Raw genomic sequence first — 21758 nt, 5'->3', positions numbered from 1 at the left:
TACATTATGAAAAGATTTGCACCTCTCTTTCAATTTATTCCTAAATAGGTTGCATTTTTTGCTGCTGTTCAAATGGGATCTGTTTTTTTTTCACTGCTTTGGGATCTTTATCAATTTTCTAGGCTTTTATCCTTCTCTTGTTCACACCATCTTCCTTCAGGCACAGTACAACGAATTATGAGTTGGCCACTGGAAAGAACTCCAGGTCACCTTGGCTGGCATTCTGGGAACATACAAACCCTTCTGTCTCACATTTACAGTCTGGCTTATTGCCACCACCTCAACTGCGTATGGACTTAACTCTCCAAAAAGAGCCTGTTTGCTGTATTTCGGGAAGGAAGGAGACTCACTGTGACACTCATAATCCACAATTTTAAGGAAGAATCCTTCTCTCTATATTAACATTTAAAAATAATAATTTAGTCCTACCTATTTGGGAGGCTGCAGTGGGAGGTTCACCTGAGGCCAGGAATTCAATGCTGTAGTGTGTTATGACTGCATGCCCATGAATACCTACTGCATTCCATCCTGGGCAACATAGTGAGACCCTGCCTAAAATAAAATAAAATAAAATAAAAATAAAGCAGATAATTATAAGTAATAATTTTAAGTGACAAAATGAACATCATGTACTCACTGTAGGAATGAGGCACTATCTCATTAGTTCATCAAGTCTGCGCAATAGCTCTACAACACAGGTTCTGTTACTATTTCCATTTTACAGATGAGGAAACTAAGGTTCAGAGATGAATAACAAGCCCAAGGTCACATAACTAGCATGTGGCAGAGCTGGGATTCAAATATGCTATGTGGCTATAGGACCTAACATCAAACCCTATATTTATCATCACACATTTGATTCTTTTGGAACATCAAAGACAAAGGTAGTGTCTTACTCTATTTTCTGTTGCTGTAACAGAATACTTGAGACTGGGTAATTTACCTAGGAAAGAGGTTTATTTAGCCTATGGTTCTCGGGGCTGGATGGTCCAAGATTGGGTGACTGCATCTGGTGAAGGCCTTGTGCTACTTCATAGTATGGTGATAGCTGCTTCTGGAAAAACAGAAGGGCAGTGAGTGCCTGCAAAAGCAGAGAGGAGACAAAGTGCCTGATCTGCTTTATCACAACCCACTCTCCAGAGAAATAAACCCAGCCTTGTGAAAACTGTATTAATCCCTTTGTGAGGGACCCAAACACCTCCCACTAAGCCCTACCTCTGAACACTGCAGCAATGAGGGATTAAGGTTCCAACACATGAACTTCTGAGGGACACACTTAACTCACAGCAGGTAGTTATTTCCTAAGGATTAAGGCGGCTTCACAGACAGATGAAGAAGAACTTTTTCTTCTATTACCTAGTAATCGACCAGGAGACCTGTTCTTTGAAAGAGAAAATTATTTGATTCCAGTACACATGGTGGGGGCGGGAATCCGTGAACTAAAATGGGCTAATGACAGTGATGGCAGACCTAAATATTTTTTTTCCCTCCAAAGCTATCCCCACATCCCTTAAGACCTAGGCTTCCAAGCCTCACCTGTCTATGTCTCTTTGCAGTGGCAGTGACCCTGGACCCAGAAACAGCACATCCCAAACTCATCCTTTCTGATGACCAAAGATGTGTACGGCTTGGAGACAGAAGGCAGCCTGTACCTGACAACCCCCAGAGATTTGATTTCGTCGTCAGCATCCTAGGCTCTGAGTACTTCACAACCGGCTGCCACTACTGGGAGGTGTATGTGGGAGACAAGACCAAATGGATTCTTGGGGTATGTAGTGAGTCAGTGAGCAGGAAGGGGAAGGTTACTGCCTCACCTGCCAACGGACACTGGCTTCTGCGACAGAGTCGTGGGAATGAGTATGAAGCTCTCACATCGCCGCAGACCTCCTTCCGCCTTAAAGAGCCTCCACGGTGTGTGGGGATTTTCCTGGACTATGAAGCAGGAGTCATCTCTTTCTATAATGTGACCGACAAGTCCCACATCTTTACTTTCACCCACAGTTTCTCTGGCCCCCTTCGCCCTTTCTTTGAACCTTGCCTTCACGATGGAGGAAAAAACACGGCACCTCTAGTCATTTGTTCAGAACTACACAAATCAGAGGAATCAATTGTCCCCAAGCCAGAAGGGAAAGGCCATGCTAATGGAGATGTGTCCCTGAAGGTGAACTCTTCCTTACTACCCCCGAAGGGCCCAGAGCCAAAGGATATAATCCTGTCCTTGCCCTCTGACCTTGGCCCAGCCCTTCAGGGGCTCAAGGTTCCTTCTTTTTAGGGATATGCCACATTACCTGCTCCCATCACCATCCAGCCCAGCACCCTGGACTTCAGTTGCCTGGTCCAACCCCATGATTCTGGAACGTCTCTTCTCCTTAACCCAATCCAGACCCTTTTGTGGTTTCTATTTGTACCACTTTTCTCCCAGAACTCAGTTCTGAAGCTTGCCTTTCTTCTAAGGAATTGAAGTTTCCAGTGACCTGAAGGGAGGATTCCTGGAAACCAATCAGTTTAGGTGTAGGTGGAGATGTTGAATATGTGTTACCAAGATATAGCACAGGTTCAGGGGAAAGAGTTCTCTACTCCAGGGGTTATTTAGAAGACACTTTCTCTGCCTCATCCTGCCCTCAAGCTTTAGTCAAGAAGTTATGGCCCCCAGTCCCTGACTTCTTATCCCATCAAGGGCTGCTTTTCTCTCTTTCTCTCTCTCATTTCTGGCCTCTGGCCCCCAAAGTCAGCTTTCTAAAAGCAAGCATGTTTTAGACCACTCACTCTTTCCCTCTTTCTTCAGGAATGAGTTGGGGGAGGAGTAAAACACATCCTTTTCTACTCTCTTAATGCTGTTTATAACGTAGTTTGGTGATATCCAGAGCTAATGTACATGCTTTCAAAAGCTAATCTGCCTGTTGATTAACTAGGTACAGGGACTTTAAACACAGTTGCTATAATCCTGAAAAGCCTCAGGAGCAATCAGGTTACTGGGAAGCACAGCTGCAGAGAGCTCAGCTGTGTATTGCCCTCTGACTTTGGCCCAGACCTTCAGAGGCTCAGTCTGTTGAGTCTGTTGTGACTGTCTTATGAATCAATCTGTTGTGCCAGCCCTTTCTGAGATTCAGAGAGGCCCAACTAGAAAAAGTGGCAGTTTTAACCACCAACGTAGAAGCTTTCTTTTTCCCCACAAGACCATTGTACTGGAATACTTGACTGTGTAGCAAACAGCCTCTTAGGTTGGAGAGTATTGACTTCAAATAGGAAGTTGGTAGACTAGGTGTGAGGATGGAATAATGACCTTGATTTTTGGGTGCGTATTGCAGAAGCCTAGTCACTTTTAAGTCACACCACATAATGAGATCTGTGGCCTAATTGTGGAGATGTTGGTTATCAGTTTGCAGATGAATACAGAGTTCTATCCAACAGAAACTGTATCTTTCTGTTTGTCAGAAGTTCTCTGTTAGTTCCTGTATTAGTCAAGGTTTTCCAGAGAAACAGAATCAATATATATTGGGGCAGGGGGGCAGTGGTTATTATAAGGAATTGGCTCACATGATTATGGAGGTGGTTAAATCCCAAGATCTGCAAGGTAAGTCAGCAAGATGGAGTCCCATGAGAGCTGATGGTTTAGTTCCAGTCTGATGGCAGCAGGCTTGACACCAAGGAAGAGCTGATGTTTAATTCAAGTCTGAAGGCAGGGAAAAAAAGCTGATGGCCCTGTCCAAAGGCTATTAGGCAGGAAGAATTCTCTTAGTCAGGGCAGAGTTAGCTCTTTTGTTCTATTCAGGCCTTTAACTGATTCCATGAGGCCCACCCACATTTGGGAGGACAGTCTGCATTACTCAGTCTACTGATTTGAATGTTAATGTCATTGAGAAACACCCTCACAGGAACACTCAGAATAATGTTTGACCAAATAACTGGGCATCTTGTGACCCAGTTAAGTTGGTACATAAGATTAACTATCACAGTGACTCAGTGGAATTGTTTGCTTTTCTACAGTTTTAAAATAAAAGTTTGGTATTTGTGTTTTGGTATGCTGTTATTTTCATTGCGAATGAAGAGTTGTGGGGAAGGTAAGAGATTGGTTTTCAAAGAGCTTTGAGTCCCCCAAGGCAAGGTTTAGCCACCATTCACACTAAAGCCATAGTTTTATTCCCGAGTCTGCTCTCTAGTATTTTATTTTATCAATTTATAAACAAATAGTGTTCATCAGGTACACATATTTCACTCACCCACATTCAGTTCCAAACATGCGTTCCTGAATATCCCAGTCTTAAAACTAACTCACATTGTCAGCTTGTGGAGGCAGAATACTTACATACATACATATACACATGTATATATGTATGTGGATATATACATATTATATAGGTGCATATGTATATATGTAACATGTATGCATGTGTATATGTATGCACAGATACACATATGTATGTATACATATTCACATGTATGCATGTATATACACATGTATATATTAATGTGTATATGTGTATATGTATATACACATGTGTATATGTATATACATATGTATATACACATGTGTATATGTATATACACATACGTATGTGTATTATACATGTATATATGTATATACATATCAGTCTACTGATTTGAATGTTAATGTCATCAAGAAATAACCTCAATATATGTATTATACGTACATATAACCTTACAACTATATACAACATATATACATATATATGTATGTGTATATGTATACACACATACACATGCATGAGTATATATGTATGTATATAAAATATCCTTACAGTAATTCTGCCAGGGATTTTATGGGGGAGGAAGTTGGTACTCCAAATGGCTAGGTGGTAGAGCGGGGTTTTATACTTGATTTATCTAGCTCTGAAGGCAATGCTCCTTGTTCTGTGCACTGAAACATTGTGCAGCTATGAGAAGCCTGCAGTTAGTCTACGTATTCCATTAGCCTTTTATTATTTAAAAAAATAAAACCTGAAAAAAATGACATAGTCCTGGATACTTTGGTGATCTTGTTGTGTCTGGATTGATGAATAAGTGTCAGGCTTAATTAGGGATGCATGCAGAACCCGGGAAAATCCCTACTTAGGGACGCTGGCAGACCTGGAGGTTGCTCCTTGGACGGGTACTTTTCGCTTCTCCGATAAGGAGAATGGGTTATTTTATCTTTTTTTTTTTTTTTTTTTTTTTTGAGACGGAGTCTCGCTCTGCCGCCCAGGCTGGAGTGCAATGGCCGGATCTCAGCTCACTGCAAGCTCCGCCTCCCGGGTTCACGCCATTCTCCTGCCTCAGCCTCCCGAGTAGCTGGGACTACAGGCGCCCGCCACCTCGCCCGGCTAGTTTTTTGTATTTTTAAGTAGAGACGGGGTTTCACCGTGTTAGCCAGGATGGTCTCGATCTCCTGACCTCGTGATCCGCCCGTCTCGGCCTCCCAAAGTGCTGGGATTACAGGCTTGAGCCACCGCGCCCGGCCGGGTTATTTTATCTTTAAACTCCCTTCCAGCTCTACCCTCCTTTGATTTTAAGTTATTAAACCTTGAGTGCGGTGCCATACTCTTGGCTTCGTTGGATGTCTACAGGACGGTCAAGGGTTACCAACTCAAAGTAAAGAAGGAACTCTGAGTACGTGCCCCCTTGGAGGTTGTGTAGGTTAGCTATACAGATTCTACAACTTCCCAGACGAGTGGCCCTGAGACTTGGGGTTGAACGCGCGAGCACGCAAAGAAATCCCACCTTAGGACAGAACCCAATCTCTTCAGCTGCGTTCTAAACTTCGCAAGTTTTCTCCGAGTCTACGCGCTTCCTTAGGACTACAACTCCCAGCATGCCACGCCGGAGGTCAAAGCTTATTGGCGGTCCCGCTAGGTCGCTTGCGTTGTGGCAGTTATAGTAGCCAATGGAAATAAAGGATTATCTTAAAAAACCAATCCTGGAGTAGTAGGGAGGATCCTTCCTGGGTTCCGGCTCCGGCCCCAGCGCCTTCCCTTGCCTACGGAGGCGGTGCTGTCCCTGACCGAGCAGCGGGAGTGAGGTGGGTCCGGGTTGGGCCCGAGGTCGCGGGGGGAGGCGGACACGACTTCGCGGGAAACTCTGTACACGGCCACTTCACTCTCACCGAGAAGTTGGAGGCTGCTGCTTTGCTCCCTGGACCGAGTGGGAAGCCAAGGGGCCTTGTGGTCCCTCCACCCCGACCCTCGGCCCTGGTCCCCGGACGACGCAGCCAGGTGGCTGTCCCCACCCTATTCCCCGGCCCTTCTGTTGGGTTTGAGTATACGGCACTCTTGCCACTGACCATACGTTTAGAATCAGCCCTTCCTCCTCTCCCACCCCTCCGGCCCCAAGCCCGCCGGCAATCTCTGAAACCAGCCCTTGTCCCCTTGGGCCTCCGCCATTGGCTTCTCCCCGCCCCACAACACACAACCCAGCCTCTTGGGCCCTGGCCCTATGACACTTCAGGCAGTCTTTGCTCCCTCTTCCCTGACCAGCTCCTGCTACCCTCTGGCTTCCTTGGTCCTCCTCTATCTTTGACCCGTTATCTAGCTTCCCTGTACAATTACCCTGTTCGTCAACACTTTGCCCTTGGTCTTTCACAACTCCTCTCTCCCCTTCCTCCCCGCAGCCCTTGACTTGGCCCCAAAGACCTGTAACTTTGGCCCTCCATACCGCACTATGGCTTAGCTCCTTCCCTTTAACCTAGCCCCTTCACCGTCATCACCTGTGATCACTAGCCCCATCTTCTTGGCTCTTACTTCTTAGACCTGGCCCCTTCTCCACTTCTCAGCCCCTTCCACCTATGCTTCTCCCTGTGCAGCTGAGCCCCCGGGAAGACAAAGCCCAATAGACCTCTTTTCCCCCAAAATCTCTGCAGTGTGATGTGACAGTGCCTCTGTACTTCAGCTTCATTCTCGTCTCAGTAGGTAATTGGCTTTCTATCTCTGCGCGTCCCAGTCTTACCCATCCTGCAAGTCTTAGATCAAATACCTACTCTTCCATGAAACTGCTCAACCCTGATCTCATCAGGGAGATACACCTGTGTCATGTGAACTTCAGCGGTACTGTTTTTATTTATTTCCTTCCTTCCCGTCTTCTCTCCTTTTCTCCTTCAGTACTGGTATAATGGTTAAAAGCACTGGCTTTGAAGTGATGGGCATAGGCCCCAGTTCTGCCACTTACTTGCTGTGGGCCCTTGGTCAAGGTACTTAATTTCTCTGAGCCTCAGCTTTCTCATCTCTAAAATAAGGATGATGTGAAGTGAAATTAGATGATTCATGTATGGTGCTTAGTTCACAGCTTAGCACTTGATATGAGCTTTGAAAAATGTTAATAATGTGCCAGTGCTGTGTTAGACACTGAGGAGTGGGTACAAAGGTGACTAAGGCCCAGTTCCTGCCCCTGTCCCCTGAACTTAACCTTCTGCATTGTAAGACAATTTCTGCAGTTCATGGTCTGTGTCACTACACTGTATCACAAACTGTGAGTGGTAATCATAATCCTAAATCCTTTTGCTCTTACATTGACCTAGCATCCAGCCCTGGGTAGAGCTGGAGCTTGGTAAATTATAGGTTCTCAGAATAGCAATTTTGGAATGGAGGCCAAATAGCTCATAGCATAGAGATACTGTAGCCGTGGGTCAGATGGGAGCAGGGCAGGGGGTGGGGGATGGGATGGTGGTGTAAATTAAGATCACATTCTGTCACTTATACATTCAAAGACATTTGAGCACCCAGCTTTATGCTGCAGAAGGAGATTACTAATATGACCCAGTCCCTTTCCTCAAGTTGCTTATAAACTGCTAGTAGAAACAGACATGTAAGTAAGTAATTGCAAACCACTATAAGGCAAGCACAAGATTCTGTGAGTGCATAAAGGAGAAAGGCAGGAATCAGGAGATTGCTGAGGAAAAGTGGGTGAGAATAGACACAAGTAACCATGAATTGGGTTCTGAAGACAGAGCTGGTGTTTTATTCAGCTCATTCAACAAATACTTATGAAGGATCTACTGTGTATGGCTGCCACTACTCTAGGAGTTTTGGTTACATTGGTAAATTGAAAAAAAAAAAAACACCCCCCAAAAAAACACAAAGACACCAGCTCTCATGGAACTTATGTTTTAGGGAAGCAGACAATAAATAATTGACATAAAGAAAATGTCAGAAGGTAAGATATGCTATGGGGCAGGGGGACTGGGAGTGTGGGAGTGACTTAAATTTTTTAAAGGATGGTCAGGAAACAGTGTCTAAGTATCACGGAATAGTTTCTCATGTTTACTTGCGTTTTTGGAAGTAAAGCAAGTCAATTATTTTTCATATTGATTATCTAAATTCTTCAAGGAGCACTAACAGGGATTGGTAAATTACAGCTCACTTCCTGTTTTAAATAAAGTTTTATTGGAACACAGCCACACTCCTTTATGTCTTATCTATGGCTGCTTTAATGATTCGTGATACAGTGGCAGAATTGAATAGTTACATGGCCATAAATATCCCATGGCCATAAATATCCCATGGCCATAAATATTTACTAAATATTATCTGGCCTTTTACAGAAAAAGCTTGTCAATCTCTGGTTCTTAAAGAGTTGAGGGTCTGTCTGTATTTCACATTTTAGAAGGTTATATACAGTTTTATGCTATTTTTAAGTTAAAAGTTTTTTCTTAATGAGATCGTTTAAAAGATCTTTTTCTTGTGTTCTTCACAGGGCCTGGATATAATGTCTTCAACAGTTGTAACAGCAGCTGCTATTTGCTGATTGACAGCATGTGTCACACACTCTGCTGAGTATTACAGGCATTTTTTTCTAATACAAAGTCTTGTAGTGTGGGTAGGTATCACAATTTTAGTGATGAGGGAGTTTAAGCTCAGAGTGGTTGAATAATTTGCAGAGAGTAGTAGAGTTAGTATGTGTCACAGTTGTAATCCAGCCCTAAATGTAGTCAGTACCTCTTTCTTCATTCTGTGTTTTTTTCCAGAAATACTTGCAGACTTGAAGGAATTATCAGTCTTTCATTTTCTATCATCAGTGTCCTGTGATAGTTTGTGCTTCCCTCCCTCATCCCTTTGTTCATGTCACTCTGTTCACCAGCCCACTCTGCTGAAATGTCGTTATTTCTTCAAGGCCTGGAGGAAATGCTATCACTCTCATCAGAGGTACTTTTCACCCCAACTCTTTCCCTGTCCTTGGCTGTAGGAACCTAAAGGAGTCTGTGAGGCTTAGCACACATTTACTGATGTTTGCACAAATCAAGGCCTATACTGGGCACTCTTATGTGTTTAGTTTTGGGGTGGAGTGTGGGGAGTGTGGTTTGTGTCTGTGTTTATCTTTGTGTGTACTTGGTATGTGAGTGTGTGCTTGTGTGTGGTGTGTGGGTATATGTGTGTAGACATATATGTAACTATGTGTGTGGCTGTGGCATGTGGCTAAATGTGTGTGTAGTGTGTGTGTGGTGTGATAATGTATGGTTGTGTGTGGTGTGTAGGTGTGTGGTGTGTAGTTGTGTGGCTGTTGTGTGTGGTATGAGAATGTGAGTGTGTCTGGTATGTGAGTATGACTGTGTCACATGAGAATGTGGCTTTGTGTATGGTGTGAGTGTGTATGTGTGATTCTGCTTGCTTTTGTGCATGCATGCGTGTGTGTGGGGGGGGGGGGCAGTGGGTGGGGCTTTGTGTGGTGTTTGAGAATGTAGTGGAGGGCACTGACTGATCAGAAGAAACACAGCCCAGGCCCCACAGTAGGTCCTGGAGGTCCCAGGTATTAACCCAGATGTTTACTTGCTAGATTCTGCCGTGGTCTGGAGAGGGGTACAGTGGCAGAAATCTCAAGAAAAGGCAAAGCTGGGCTTGTCACCTAGGAGAGCCTCAAGATTTAGAGGTTTTGTTTTGTTCATTTTGAAATCTGGCAAATAGATGGATACTTGTAAGGAAGGCTTTTCAAAAAGGATTAAACATAAAAAGAGTTACAGTTAACTTACAGTTAGGCAGAAAAATTGCACTTATCCCAAAATGAAAGCTCTTTTACTTGCCCATGAATTATAGTCTGGATTGTCGTTGCTTAGTGATATCAAGAAGAGTGACATTATTCAAATGGCACAAATATCATCTGGTGGTGGTGGACAAAGCCGGTACCTTCTTTTTGCTCTGGTGGGTAGCTTTAAATATCTCTGAAAGTTTGTCACTTAAAAGGTAGCAAGTAAAGGTGTTCTATCCAAGTATTCCAGTTGATTGAAGTTATTTCTAGTGGATGGTCCCATGGGGAAGGTGTATACCCTTCAAACTGAACAAAAGATTCCCTATGATCTGGCCCAACCCAAAGAATAAAGGTGTTGGCCATTTGTGTTCATTCTCAGGGTTCAGAGATGGGCAGTGAGAAGGAGCAGAGTCCAGAACCACACCTGCCTGAGGAAGGGGAAGGGGGTAAGCCTTGGAGAGTGGATGACTCAGAGGGTTCTTGGATCCCACCTGGGGAGAAGGAGCATGGGCAAGAGAGCCTGTCGGATGAACTGCAAGAAACTCATCCAAAAAAACCATGGCAGAAAGTCACTGTCCCGGCTCAAGAGCCAGGGGATCCCATTGCTCATCCAAGGCATGAGGCAGATGAGAAACCCTTTATATGTGCCCAGTGTGGCAAAACCTTCAATAATACCTCCAACCTGAGAACACACCAGCGGATCCACACTGGTGAGAAGCCTTACAAGTGTTCTGAATGTGGCAAGAGCTTCTCGAGAAGCTCCAACCGCATCCGGCACGAGCGGATCCACCTGGAAGAGAAACACTACAAATGCCCCAAGTGTCAGGAGAGCTTTCGGCGGCGCTCAGACCTCACCACACACCAGCAAGATCACCTAGGCAAGCGGCCATACCGCTGTGACATCTGTGGCAAGAGCTTCAGCCAGAGCGCCACACTAGCTGTGCATCACCGGACCCACCTGGAGCCAGCGCCCTACATCTGCTGTGAGTGTGGGAAGAGCTTCAGCAACAGCTCCAGCTTTGGCGTGCATCACCGCACCCACACAGGTGAGAGACCTTATGAGTGCACTGAGTGCGGGCGGACCTTCAGCGATATCTCCAACTTTGGAGCTCACCAGAGGACCCACAGAGGGGAGAAGCCCTACCGGTGTACTGTGTGCGGGAAACACTTCTCCCGGAGCTCGAATCTCATCCGCCACCAGAAAACTCACTTGGGCGAGCAGGCTGGGAAAGATTCCAGCTGAAGGAGAGCCCCATTTAGAGTGAAGGAGAGAGAGCGAGAGACCCCAACCTATTGGAGGAAGATCTTGAGCATCTGCTGCTGCTACCTTGACCTCAAGCCCTTCATCCCACTTTGGAGAATGGTTTTGTATTGCCTCTGAAGTCAGGATCTCAGGAAGTCCTGATAAGGGACTCTGGAGTAAAAACCCTTGCCTCTTTCCGGGCCAATTTCTCGTGCTGAAAAGTCAGAGGACCCAGTCTTGGCTTCACTTTCTTGGGGTGAAAGAGAAATAGGGTAGGCTCAGAACATGCTCGTGTCATTAAGGCAGCAGTCCCCTGGCCTTTGAGGAAGTACCTATGAGATGGGTGTCACTATCTGAAGGTTCTCCAAATTGTCTGTGAACTTGCTTAGGTAGGAGTGCACTGCAGTGTCCTGCTAGTTCCTACCTATTGTGCCCCAACTTTGCTTCTAGATCTCTGGGCTGGGAGGAGTGACCTTCTCAATGGAAGGCGCCTCCTTGGTCTGGAGAAGAGATCTGAGGTCCTGCCTTAGAAATGAAAGGGAAACCCTCAGGGAGCCATGACCCAGGGACCTTCACACTCCCCAATGTTTGTTACTTGTTATCCCTCCCCCAACCTCCCCAACCTGCCTCTGTTTTCCCCAGAGTGATTAGCAGTAAAACCCTTCAATGAAAAGGACCCGTGTACTTATTTGGGGAAGTGGGGAGCTGGGGAGATTGTCCCACTGAACCCACTCTGCAAGGGAGTTGAATTCTAAGAAAGACAGATGGGTAGATGCTCTGGAAAGCAAAAGAAAGCCGACTGAGTTTCTGGGGCCTTTGAAGAGAAGGGGGAAAGGAAAGGAACTAACATTAATTGAGCATCCACTACATGCAATTGTTTCCATCAGTCACATTTAGATTCTTTATCTCATGTAGTTGTTACAGCAACCCTCAAAGGAATAAGAAGAGGACATGGAAGTGAGTAAAGATAAAGTCACTTGCTGTGAAGTCATAACAGCAAGTATGTTGTGGAGCAGAGTTCAAACTTGGGCCTCCCTGACTGCCAGCTGTTGCTCTTTTCACCAGATTTACCTTTTAGCTTCTGAAGGAGGAGCCACTTAGGAGACTTGCCTGGAGGTAGGAGCCAGTGTGGCCTCTTAGTATGGCCTTGGACCATTTGCTCTATGGCAAGTCAGTACCAAGCATGAGAACCTTTTCAACTTTATTTTGAGGTCAACTTTATTTTATCTTGAGACAGGATCTTGCTCTGTTGCCTGGGCTGGAGTGCAGTGGTGTGATGACAGCTCACTGCAGCCTTGATCTCCTGGGCTCAAGTGATCCTCCCACCTCAGTGTCCCGAGTAGCTGGGACTGCAGGTGCACACCACCACACCTGGCCCTCAATGTTATGATTGAGCACTTACTCTGTGCGTAGGAAGAATGGCAGTGACAGGGAGTAGGGGGTGAAGGGTGGGATAAGGTGAGAGAAATCTTAAAACCCATAATGAGAGTCTTTGCTTTTAGTAGCAATAGTTTAGTCCCCAAGGCTGAAACAGCTTAGCACGGATTCTGTCTGGTTTCCTGTCCTCCTGGTTTAGGCCTGGCTCCACATGGCAGATTTCAGTGTTTTCTACATGGAAGTTTAGTGTTCACCCAGTTTTCCTCTAACAAATACAAAAGAACCCTTCCTCTAACAAATACAAAAGACCTCTGTCTACCTCTCTTGTGAATTTGGGGCCCTACTCTTCCAGAGTGAGGGGCCCTCTTCATTTGTAGCCAGTTGGCAGAGTGTGATTCTGGCACCAGGCTTGGAACTGACATCACCCATAACCTTGCCTAACATGGGGACCCTGCCGTTCACCAGGAAGAGATGTGCTAGGAACTTTACACTCATTGAATTCTCACAGCAACTAACAATGACCTGCATTTGCCATATGTAGAACTAGGCTGATGGAGAAAGTGACTTGCCCAAGGTTACAGAGCAAGTAAATGTAGAGTGTAGGACCTGAACTGCTGCCCAAATTCAAGTCCTGTATTTTGTCCAACTACAAAAGACTTCCCAAATGATTCCTTTATATTTATAGGGTACTTTATTGTTTACCAAGCACTTTTATTTCATACACGTTTTCCGATTCCTTGAAAATCTCCACACAATATATTTTAAACATATAGTCACCCAAACGTGAGTTGGCATACACCCTAATAATAAAGATCACTATCTTCTAAACCCTACTAAGTGCCAATTATTGTACACCTCTTATCTCTAATCTTCATACTATCCTTTAAGGTAGTAATGTCCCCATGTTCAAGGCAAGAAAATTCTGTGAGGTTAAATGACCAGACCTATTGGCAGAGTTGGACTTAATTCAGGTATGTCTGATCCCAAGGCCAAGCTCTTCATTATACCCACCATCAAGCTAGGTCTACAGATCCCCTCTCAGTCTGGGAAGCTTGGTCTGACTCCTTTCTGACTTGGAGACTTTGTGACGACCACTGTGACGTTTTTTGTTTTTGAGACAGAGTTTTGTTCTTAGTGCCGAAGCTGGAGTGCAATGGCGCGTTCTCAGCTTACCGCAACCTCCACTTCCCAGGTTCAAACAATTCTCCTGCCTCAGCCTCCCGAGTAGCTGAGATTACAGGCATGTGCCACCACACCTGGCTAATTTTGTATTTTTAGTAGAGGTGGGGTTTCCCTATGTTGGTCAGGCTGATCTCAAACTCCCGACCTCAGGTGATCCACCCATCTCGGCCTCCCAAAGTGCTGGGATTACAGGCGTGAGCCACCGTGCCCAGTCCCCGCTGTGATTTTATAAGAGTGTCTGCTGCCATTTGGGCCTACGACCAATGTACCAGGCCCCTGCTTTGATCTTGGAACATAACTCCCCAGCCGATTTCACTTGTCCCTTTTTTTTTTTTTTTTTTTTTTTTGAGATGGAGTCTCACTCTGTTTCCCAGGCTGGCGGACAGTGGTGTGATCTTGGCTCACTGCAGCCTCTGCCTCCCGGATTCAAGCAATTCTCCTGCCTCAACCTCCCGAGTAGCTGGGATTACAGGTATGTGCCACAACACCTGGCTAATTTTTGTATTTTTAGTAGAGACGGGGTTTTGCCATGTTGGCCAGGCTGGTCCTGACCTCAGGTGATCCACTTGCCTCAGCCTCCCAAAGTGCTGGGATTACAGATGTGAGCCACTGTGCCCAGCTCACTTGCCCTTTTTTGACCGTAACTTATATGCTAAGATTTTTTTGTGTGAGTCAATGCTTTTGAGTCCTGACTAGTCCATTTATTCACTGTCTAACTTCCTTTTAAACTTTATTTTCTCCTTCATTGCCCTTATTTTTTCCCTTTCTCCCTCACTCCATCTATTCTTTCTTCTCTTCCTCTCCCTCTTTTCCTACTTCCCTCTTAGTCACTTGTAATACTGACACTGAAGACAATGTGGCCCCTGATTTCTAGTGCAGGAGATTGCCACACAAATCCAGAGTTGCAATGCAGGATGATAGGTGTCATTACAGTCATACCCAGGATGCTGTAGAAGCCGGGGGAGTACCTTAACCTGGCCTGTACTGGACAGTGGGGCCCAGAAGTGGGTAAGACATAGTCCTTCCTGGCTGGGCACGGTGGCTCACTCCTGTAATCCCAGCACTTGGGAAGCCGAGGCGGGCAGATCATAAAGTTAGGAGATCGAGACCATCCTGGCTAATACAGTGAAACCCCATCTCTACTAAAAATATGAAAAGTTAGCCAGGTGTGGCAGGCACCTGTAGTCCCAGGTACTGGGGAGGTTGAGACAGGAGAATGGTGTGAACCCGGGAGGCGAAGCTTGCAGTGAACTGAAGTGGTGCCACTGCACTCCTTTCATCTGAAAGGATATGATTGAATTTGGTCTGAATGAATAGTTGTTTATAGCAGAGAAAAGAGAGGAAAGGTAAAGGTTATTTCAGATGGAAGGGAAGGCTTAGTGTTTTAGGAAATAATGAAATGTTTGATAGTGTGCCCTGTGTGAGGAGGAGAGGAGGCCCTTGTGTTGGATGCCAGGTTAAGAAATTTTGGACTGTGTACAATAAGGAATTTTAAAGCTTGGGAATGACATGATAACATTCATCATTTATTTAGGAAAAGCACTTGGGCTAGTGTGGAGGATAAACTAAAGAGGGATGAGTGATTTGGAAACATGCTAAGTGTGTAAACTAGGTGCCAATTAGGACCCTCCTGATCCACAGAGAGTTCTGTATGATTGCCTCAGAGCATTGCCAATTCCACAGAATGGGAAATTTCAAACCTTCCACACCATTTCTGCAGATTCCTGGGGTTTATGACCTCATAGTCTCTTGCCTGAGATTCCTGTGATCTGTATAAACCTTTTCTATTTTGTCCCCATTAGTCCTGTCACAGAACTCAGCTCTTTTGATAAGTTTAGAATCCTTGCAAGAGACTGAGAATCTTAGTGAGGAGTTACATTAAGACATGTCAGTAGCTTCCTATTCTGTCATTTCTGCTCACCTCCCCACCCTCTCTCTGGATTGCCACAATAAGACTATGGTGCATCATTGTTTGTTGTTTGATATTCTGAGATAAGGTCTCCCTCTTGCCCAGGCTGGAGTGCAGTAGTGTGATCACAGCTCACTGCAGCCTCCGCTTCCTGAGCTCAAGCAATCCTCCTACCTCAACCACCCCAGTAGCTGGGACCACAGATGTATACCGCTGCACCTGGCTAATTATTTTTGTTAGAGATGGGGGTCTCACTGTCAGGCCTCTGAGCCCAAGCTAAGCCATCATAACCCCTGTGACCTGCACGTTTACATCCAGATGGCCTGGAGCAACTGAAAAATCACAAAAGAATTGAAGCAGTCAGTTCCTGCCTTAACTGATAACATTCCACCATTGTGATTTGTTCCTGCCCCACCCTAACTAATGAATCAACCTTGTGACAGTCCTGCCCTGGACAGTGAGTCTCAGGAGCTCCCCACTGAGCACCTTGTGACCCCCACCCCTGCCCACAAGAGATAACCACCTTTAACTGTAATTTTCCACTACCTACCCAAATCCTGTAAAACTACCCCACCCCTATCTCCCTTTGCTAATTCTCTTTTTGGACTCAGCCCACTTGCACCCAAGTGAAAATAAACAGCCTTGTTGCTCATACAAAGCCTGGTTAGGTGGTCTCTTCACACTGACGTGCATAACATTTGATGCCGAAAAACCCGGGTCGAGAGCTCCTTTGGGAGACTGCCCCCCTGTCCTCACCCTCCCTCAATGAGGAGATCCACTTATGACCTCGGGTCCTGAGACCAGCCCAAGGAACATCTCACCAGTTTCAAATTGGGTAAGCTGTCTTCTTCACTCTCTTCTCCAGCTTCTCTTGCTACCCTTAAATCTCCCTATCCTTCCAATTCCAGTTCTTTTTCCTCTCTAGTAGAGACAAAGGAGACACATTTCATCCATGAACTCAAAAACTCTGATGTCGGTCATGGATTTGGGAAGACAGTCTTCCCTTGGTGTCTGATCATAGCGGGGACGCCTGCCTTGATCATTCACCCACATTCCACTGGTGTCTGATCTCCACGGGGACACCTTCCTTGATCATTCACCCACACTCCCTTGGTAGCAGGTCAACTGCAGGGACGCCTGCTTTCCCTGCTCACTCACATTACAGCCCAGGACTCAGTCAGGGATGCCTACTGGAAGCCTGGTAGGTGCCCACCTCCATTTCTCCGTGTCTCTACCTTCCTCTTTAAAGTTACCTTCTCCACTATGGGCAACCTTCCGCCATCCATTCCTCCCTCTTCCCCCTTAGCCTGTGTTCTTAAAAACCTAAAGCCCCTTTGACTAGCACCTGACCTAAAACCTAAACATCTTATTTTCTTCTGTAATACTGCTTGACCCCAATACAAACTTGACAATAGTTGCAAGTGGCCAGAGAATGGCACTTTCAATTTGTCTATCCTTTAAGACCTAGATAATTTTTGTCGAAAATTGGGCAAATGGTCTGAGATGCCTTACGTCCAGGCCTGTTTTACACTTCCCTCCCTCCCTAGTCTCTGCTCCCAATGCAACTTGTCCCAGATTTTCCTTCTTTCTCTCCCATCTGCTTCTTCAGTCTCCATCCCAAGTTCAGAGTCCTCCAAATTCTCCTTTTCCAGTGACCCCTCTGACGTCTCTCCTCCTTCCCTGGCTGCTCCTCACCAGGCTGAATTGGGTTACAATTCTTCCGCAGCCTCTGCTCCCCAACCCTATAACCCTTCTATTACCACCCCTCCTCACACCTGGTCAGCTTACAGGTTCATTCTGCGACTAGCTCTCCCCCACCTGCCCAACAATTTCCTCTTGGAGAGGTGACTGGAGCTGAAGGCATAGTCAGGGTACATGTGCCTTTTTCCCTATTGGACCTCTCCCAGATCAGCCAGCATTTAGGCTCTTTCTCATCAGACCCCACTAAATATTACAGGAATTCTAATATTTAACTCTGTCCTACAATTTAACCTGGAGTGACTTCTACCCTTTCCCCAGATGAGTGAGAAAGAGTTTATACCCTAGCCCAATCTCATGCTGACAACTGCCGGCATCATTAGCCAGGCCTCCAAGAAGGCACCAGGGCAGTTCCCCAGGAGGATCCCCAATGGGGATACCAAACAGGCTCCCAAGATATATCTAGACAAGATGACATGGTCTCTTGCCTAGTTGAGGGGCTTAAAAAGGACAGCATACAAAGTTGTTAATTATGACAAACTTAAGCCACTCAAGGTAAGGATGAAAACCCAGCTCAGTTCATGGCCCGCTTGGTGGCTACCCTCAGACGCTTTACAGCCCTGGACCCAGAAGGGCCAGAAGGCCATCTTACTCTTTTTTTTTTTGAGACGGAGTCTCACTCTGTCACCCAGACTGGAGTGCAGTGGCGCAATCTTGGCTCACTGCAAGCTCAACCTCCCAGGTTCCCGCCATTCTCCTGCCTCAGCCTCCTAAGTAGCTGGGACTACAGGTGCCCACCACCACGCCTGGCTAATTTTTTGTATTTTTAGTAGAGACGGGGTTTCACTGTGTTAACCAGGATGGTCTCGATCACCTGACCTCGTGATCCACTCACCTCGGCCTCCCAAAGTGCTGGGATTACAGGCATGAACCACCGTGCCCGGCCAGCTTACTCTTAATATGCATTTTATTACCCAGTCCGCTCCTGACAGGAAAAAACCCCAAAAACTAGATTCCAGCCCTCAAACCCCACAACAAGACTTAATTAACCTCACCTTCAAGGTGTTTTACAATAGAGAAGAGACAGCCAAGCGACGACAACATATTTCAGAGCTGCAACTGTTTGCCTTCACTGTAAGACAAACCCCAGCCATGCCTACAGTACACAAAAACCTCAAAACAACAAAACTGCAGCCCCCAGGCACTCCTTCAAAACCTCCTTATGGACCTTGCTTCAAATGACAGAAGCCTGGCCACTGGGCCTTGGAAGGCCTGCAGCCCAGGATTCCTCCTAAGCCTTGTCCTGTCTGTGCGGGACCCCACTGGAAGTCAGACTATCCAACTCAGATTACAGCTGCTCCTAGACCTGCTGGAGCAAAAACCCAAGGTTGTCTGGCTGACTCCTTCCCAGGTCTCCTTGGCTTAACAGCTGAAGAGTGATGCTGCCTGATCATCTCAAAAGCACCCTGGACCATCACGGACGCCGAGCTTTGGGTAACTCTTACAGTGGAGGAAGACAGGAATGTCAGGCCTCTGAGCCCAAACTAAGCCATCATAACCTCTGTGACCTGCACGTATACATCCAGATGGCCTGGAGCAACTGAAAAATCACAAAAGAAGTGAAACAACCAGTTCCTGCCTTAACAGATGACATTCCACCATTGCAATTTGTTCCTGCCCCACCCTAACTAATGAATCAACCTTGTGACATTCCTGCCCTGGACAATGAGTCTCAGGAGCTCCCCACCAAGCACTTTGTGACCCCTGCTCCTGCCCACAAGAGATAACCACCTTTAACTGTAATTTTCCACTACCTACCCAAATCCTGTAAAACTTCCCCACCCCATCTCCCTTTGCTGACTCAACCCACTTGCATCCAAGTTAATAAACAGCCTCGTTGCTCACACAAAGCCTGTTTGATGGTCTCTTCACATGGCTGCATGTAACACTCACTGTGGTGCCCAGGCTGGTGTTGAACTCCTGGGCTCAGGAGATCCTCCTGCCTCAGTCTTCCAAAGTGCTGGGATTACAGGCACAAACCACTGTTCCCAGCCTGCATCTTACTATATAGATGGTGTCTTACCATCACCATAGATCTTTTTCTTCCACATTGCAATAATTACTCCAAAATTGCAGTGTGTCTTACAATTAATGTTTTGGATTAAATGAAATGTCACGTAAGAAAGAGATGAGATGGTGATATCAGCAAGATGGTGAAATAGGAGGTAGGTATCAGCCTCCATTTCCCCCACAGAAACACTGACTTAATATACAGACCCAAATACCTTTATTTTGGTAGAATTCTAAAAACCAATTAGGTTTTACTACCCCAGGCAAGCACGAAGCCAAAAAACCACACTGAAACAGGTAAGGAGCCATTTCACTTTATCTATGATTGTCCCTTCCTCAAACCAGCACAGCTCAGCTTGGGTCACAGGTTCTTCCTTGGGGGGAAGAGAAGAGCAGAACATACATCTAATGTTCTGGCCTTTTGGAGGGCTGCCAGTGGACTGGTTTCTTTTCTTGTGTAACTTGATGTACTAATGGAACTGGAATACTCTAGATGCCTGGGGGCCACTGAAAGCAAGGGAGAATAGGGTTGGGAAGTACATCTTGCTGCAACACTGGAGGGCCTGTAGTGCCAGAGACAGAGGTCAACACACTCAGCACAATTGAGAGAAGGCTCCCAATTTGTGGCTTCTCTCTTGGGAAGGAAGGAGAAGAGCAGAACATGTGTTAGTATTCTGCCTTTTGGGAGAACTGCCTAAGGGACTGGTATTTGTCACCTAATTTGGGATGCTAATGGGGAGCCAACATAATTTGAATGCCTGGGGGCCACTGAGCACAAAGGAGAGCAGGGGGACTTGCTGCAGTACTACCAGAGAACCTGCAGTACCTCAGACAGACACTAGAAAGAACAGGAAATTGTGCACTTCTGAAAGTAACAACAAACTGGCAAAGGTCTGTAATTGAGAAATTACAAGCATGAGCCCAGAGAAGTAACATCCCCACCGAAAGGATTTGGAGGTTCCCAGAATCTACCTTGGCTGCTTATTGAAGCCAAGACCTTATTGAAGGTCTTTCTCTGTATGAAGCCAGTCTGTGAAAAATCAGAAAAACAATATGTGAATGAAATGAGAATGTCAATAGAGACAGAAACAAAGAACCAAACAAATTCTGAAACCGAAGAATACAATAACTGAATTGAAAAATTCACTACAGGGGTTCAACAGCAGACTTAAGCAGAAGGAAGAATCAGGTAACTTGAAGACAGATTGAACTTAGTGAGGCAGAGGAACAAAAAGAAAAAAAAGAATGAAGAAAAATTTTAAAATCCCAAGGGATTTATGGGATACCATCTAGTGGATCAGTATACACATTATGTGAGTTCCAGAAGAAGAGGGAGAGAAAGGGATTGAGAATGTAATTGAAGAAATAATGACCCAAATTTCCAAAATCTGAGGAATGAAATGGACATCCAATCCCAAGAAACTCAAAGAACTCCAATTAAGATGAACCAAAGAGGCCCACAATAAAGAACACACATTACAATCAAACTGTCAGCAGTTAAAGACAAAGTCTTGAAGCTAGCAAGAAAAAAGCAAGTCATCGCATACAAGGTAACTTTATAAAATTATCAGGGAGTTTCTCAGCAGAAACCTTATAGGCAAGAGGGAATGTGATGGTATAGTTAAAGTGCTGAAAGAAACAAACACACACACACACACACACCCTGCCAAACAAGAATACTACATCCAGCAAAACTGTCCTTCAAAAATGAAAGAGAGGCGGGTATGGTTACTCATGCCTATAATCCTAGCACTTTGGGAGGCTAAGGCAGGAGGATTGCTTGAAGTCAGGAGTTTGAGAATAACCTGGACAACATAGCAAGACCCTATCTCTACACACACACACACCCCCACACACACAGCTGGTGTGATGGCATGAGCCTGTATTCCTAGCTACTCAAGAGTTTGAGGTGGGAAGATCACGTAAGCCCAGGAATTTGAGGTTAGAGTGAGCTATGATCATGCTACTGCCTTCCAACCTGGGTGATGGCAAGACAATGCTAAAAAAAAAAAAAAAAAAAGAAAAAAAGAAAAAAAGAAAAGCTTACTAAGATAAGCAAAAGCTTAGGGAATTCATCCCCACAACACCTGCCTTACAGGAAATATTAGGATGAGTCCTCAGATTTAAACTAAAGGATGCTAGACAGCAACACAAACATGTACAAAAATACACAACTCACTAGTAAAGGTATATCCATAGATAAATACAGAATACTGTAATACTGTAATGTTGGTATGTAAATCCCTTAATAACTGGTATATAATTTAAGAGAGAAAAACACAAAAACTCAAACTGCTTTTGATGCATACAAAATATAAAAAGATGTAATTT

General features: G+C 45.4%; 2 protein-coding genes across 39 annotated transcripts in view; both read left to right on the top strand.

Moving 5' to 3' along the window:
* ERMAP (erythroblast membrane associated protein (Scianna blood group)) overlaps positions 1 to 4014 on the top strand; it is a 35108-nt gene extending 31094 nt beyond the window's left edge. For all 14 annotated transcript variants that reach the window (XR_012421545.1, XR_012421543.1, XR_012421540.1 and 11 more), the window contains one exon: positions 1557 to 4014. Coding sequence is in view for 10 of the 14 variants with exons in the window: in XM_045373060.2 (XP_045228995.2) it covers positions 1557 to 2272 (716 nt within the window). In the remaining 4 variants the exon portion in view is untranslated. The remainder of the gene's footprint in view (positions 1 to 1556) is intronic.
* Positions 4015 to 5972: 1958 nt separating this feature from the next.
* Positions 5973 to 11864, top strand: ZNF691 (zinc finger protein 691). 25 transcript variants are annotated; one of them, XM_074010028.1, is made up of 6 exons: positions 5973 to 6016; positions 7092 to 7180; positions 8683 to 8805; positions 8954 to 9131; positions 10017 to 10121; positions 10328 to 11864. In XM_074010028.1, exons 4-6 carry the CDS (start codon positions 9048 to 9050, stop codon positions 11189 to 11191), a joined length of 1053 nt encoding a protein of 350 aa, XP_073866129.1. In that variant the 5' UTR covers positions 5973 to 6016; positions 7092 to 7180; positions 8683 to 8805; positions 8954 to 9047; the 3' UTR covers positions 11192 to 11864. The 25 variants fall into 25 exon arrangements, with proteins under 25 accessions (XP_073866129.1, XP_073866169.1, XP_065389724.1 ...); XM_074010068.1 differs by lacking the exon at positions 7092 to 7180 and adding an exon at positions 6797 to 6902 and having other exon boundaries at positions 9067 to 9131; positions 10037 to 10121; XM_065533652.1 differs by lacking the exon at positions 7092 to 7180 and having other exon boundaries at positions 9067 to 9131.
* The last annotated feature ends 9894 nt before the right edge of the window (positions 11865 to 21758 follow it).

The sequence above is a fragment of the Macaca fascicularis genome, chromosome 1 (assembly GCF_037993035.2).
Source record: "Macaca fascicularis isolate 582-1 chromosome 1, T2T-MFA8v1.1".
In the NCBI taxonomy this organism is placed as follows: domain Eukaryota; kingdom Metazoa; phylum Chordata; class Mammalia; order Primates; family Cercopithecidae; genus Macaca; species Macaca fascicularis.
The sequence above is the reverse complement of the archived record's forward strand: the minus strand, read 5'-3'. Positions and strand labels throughout refer to the sequence as shown.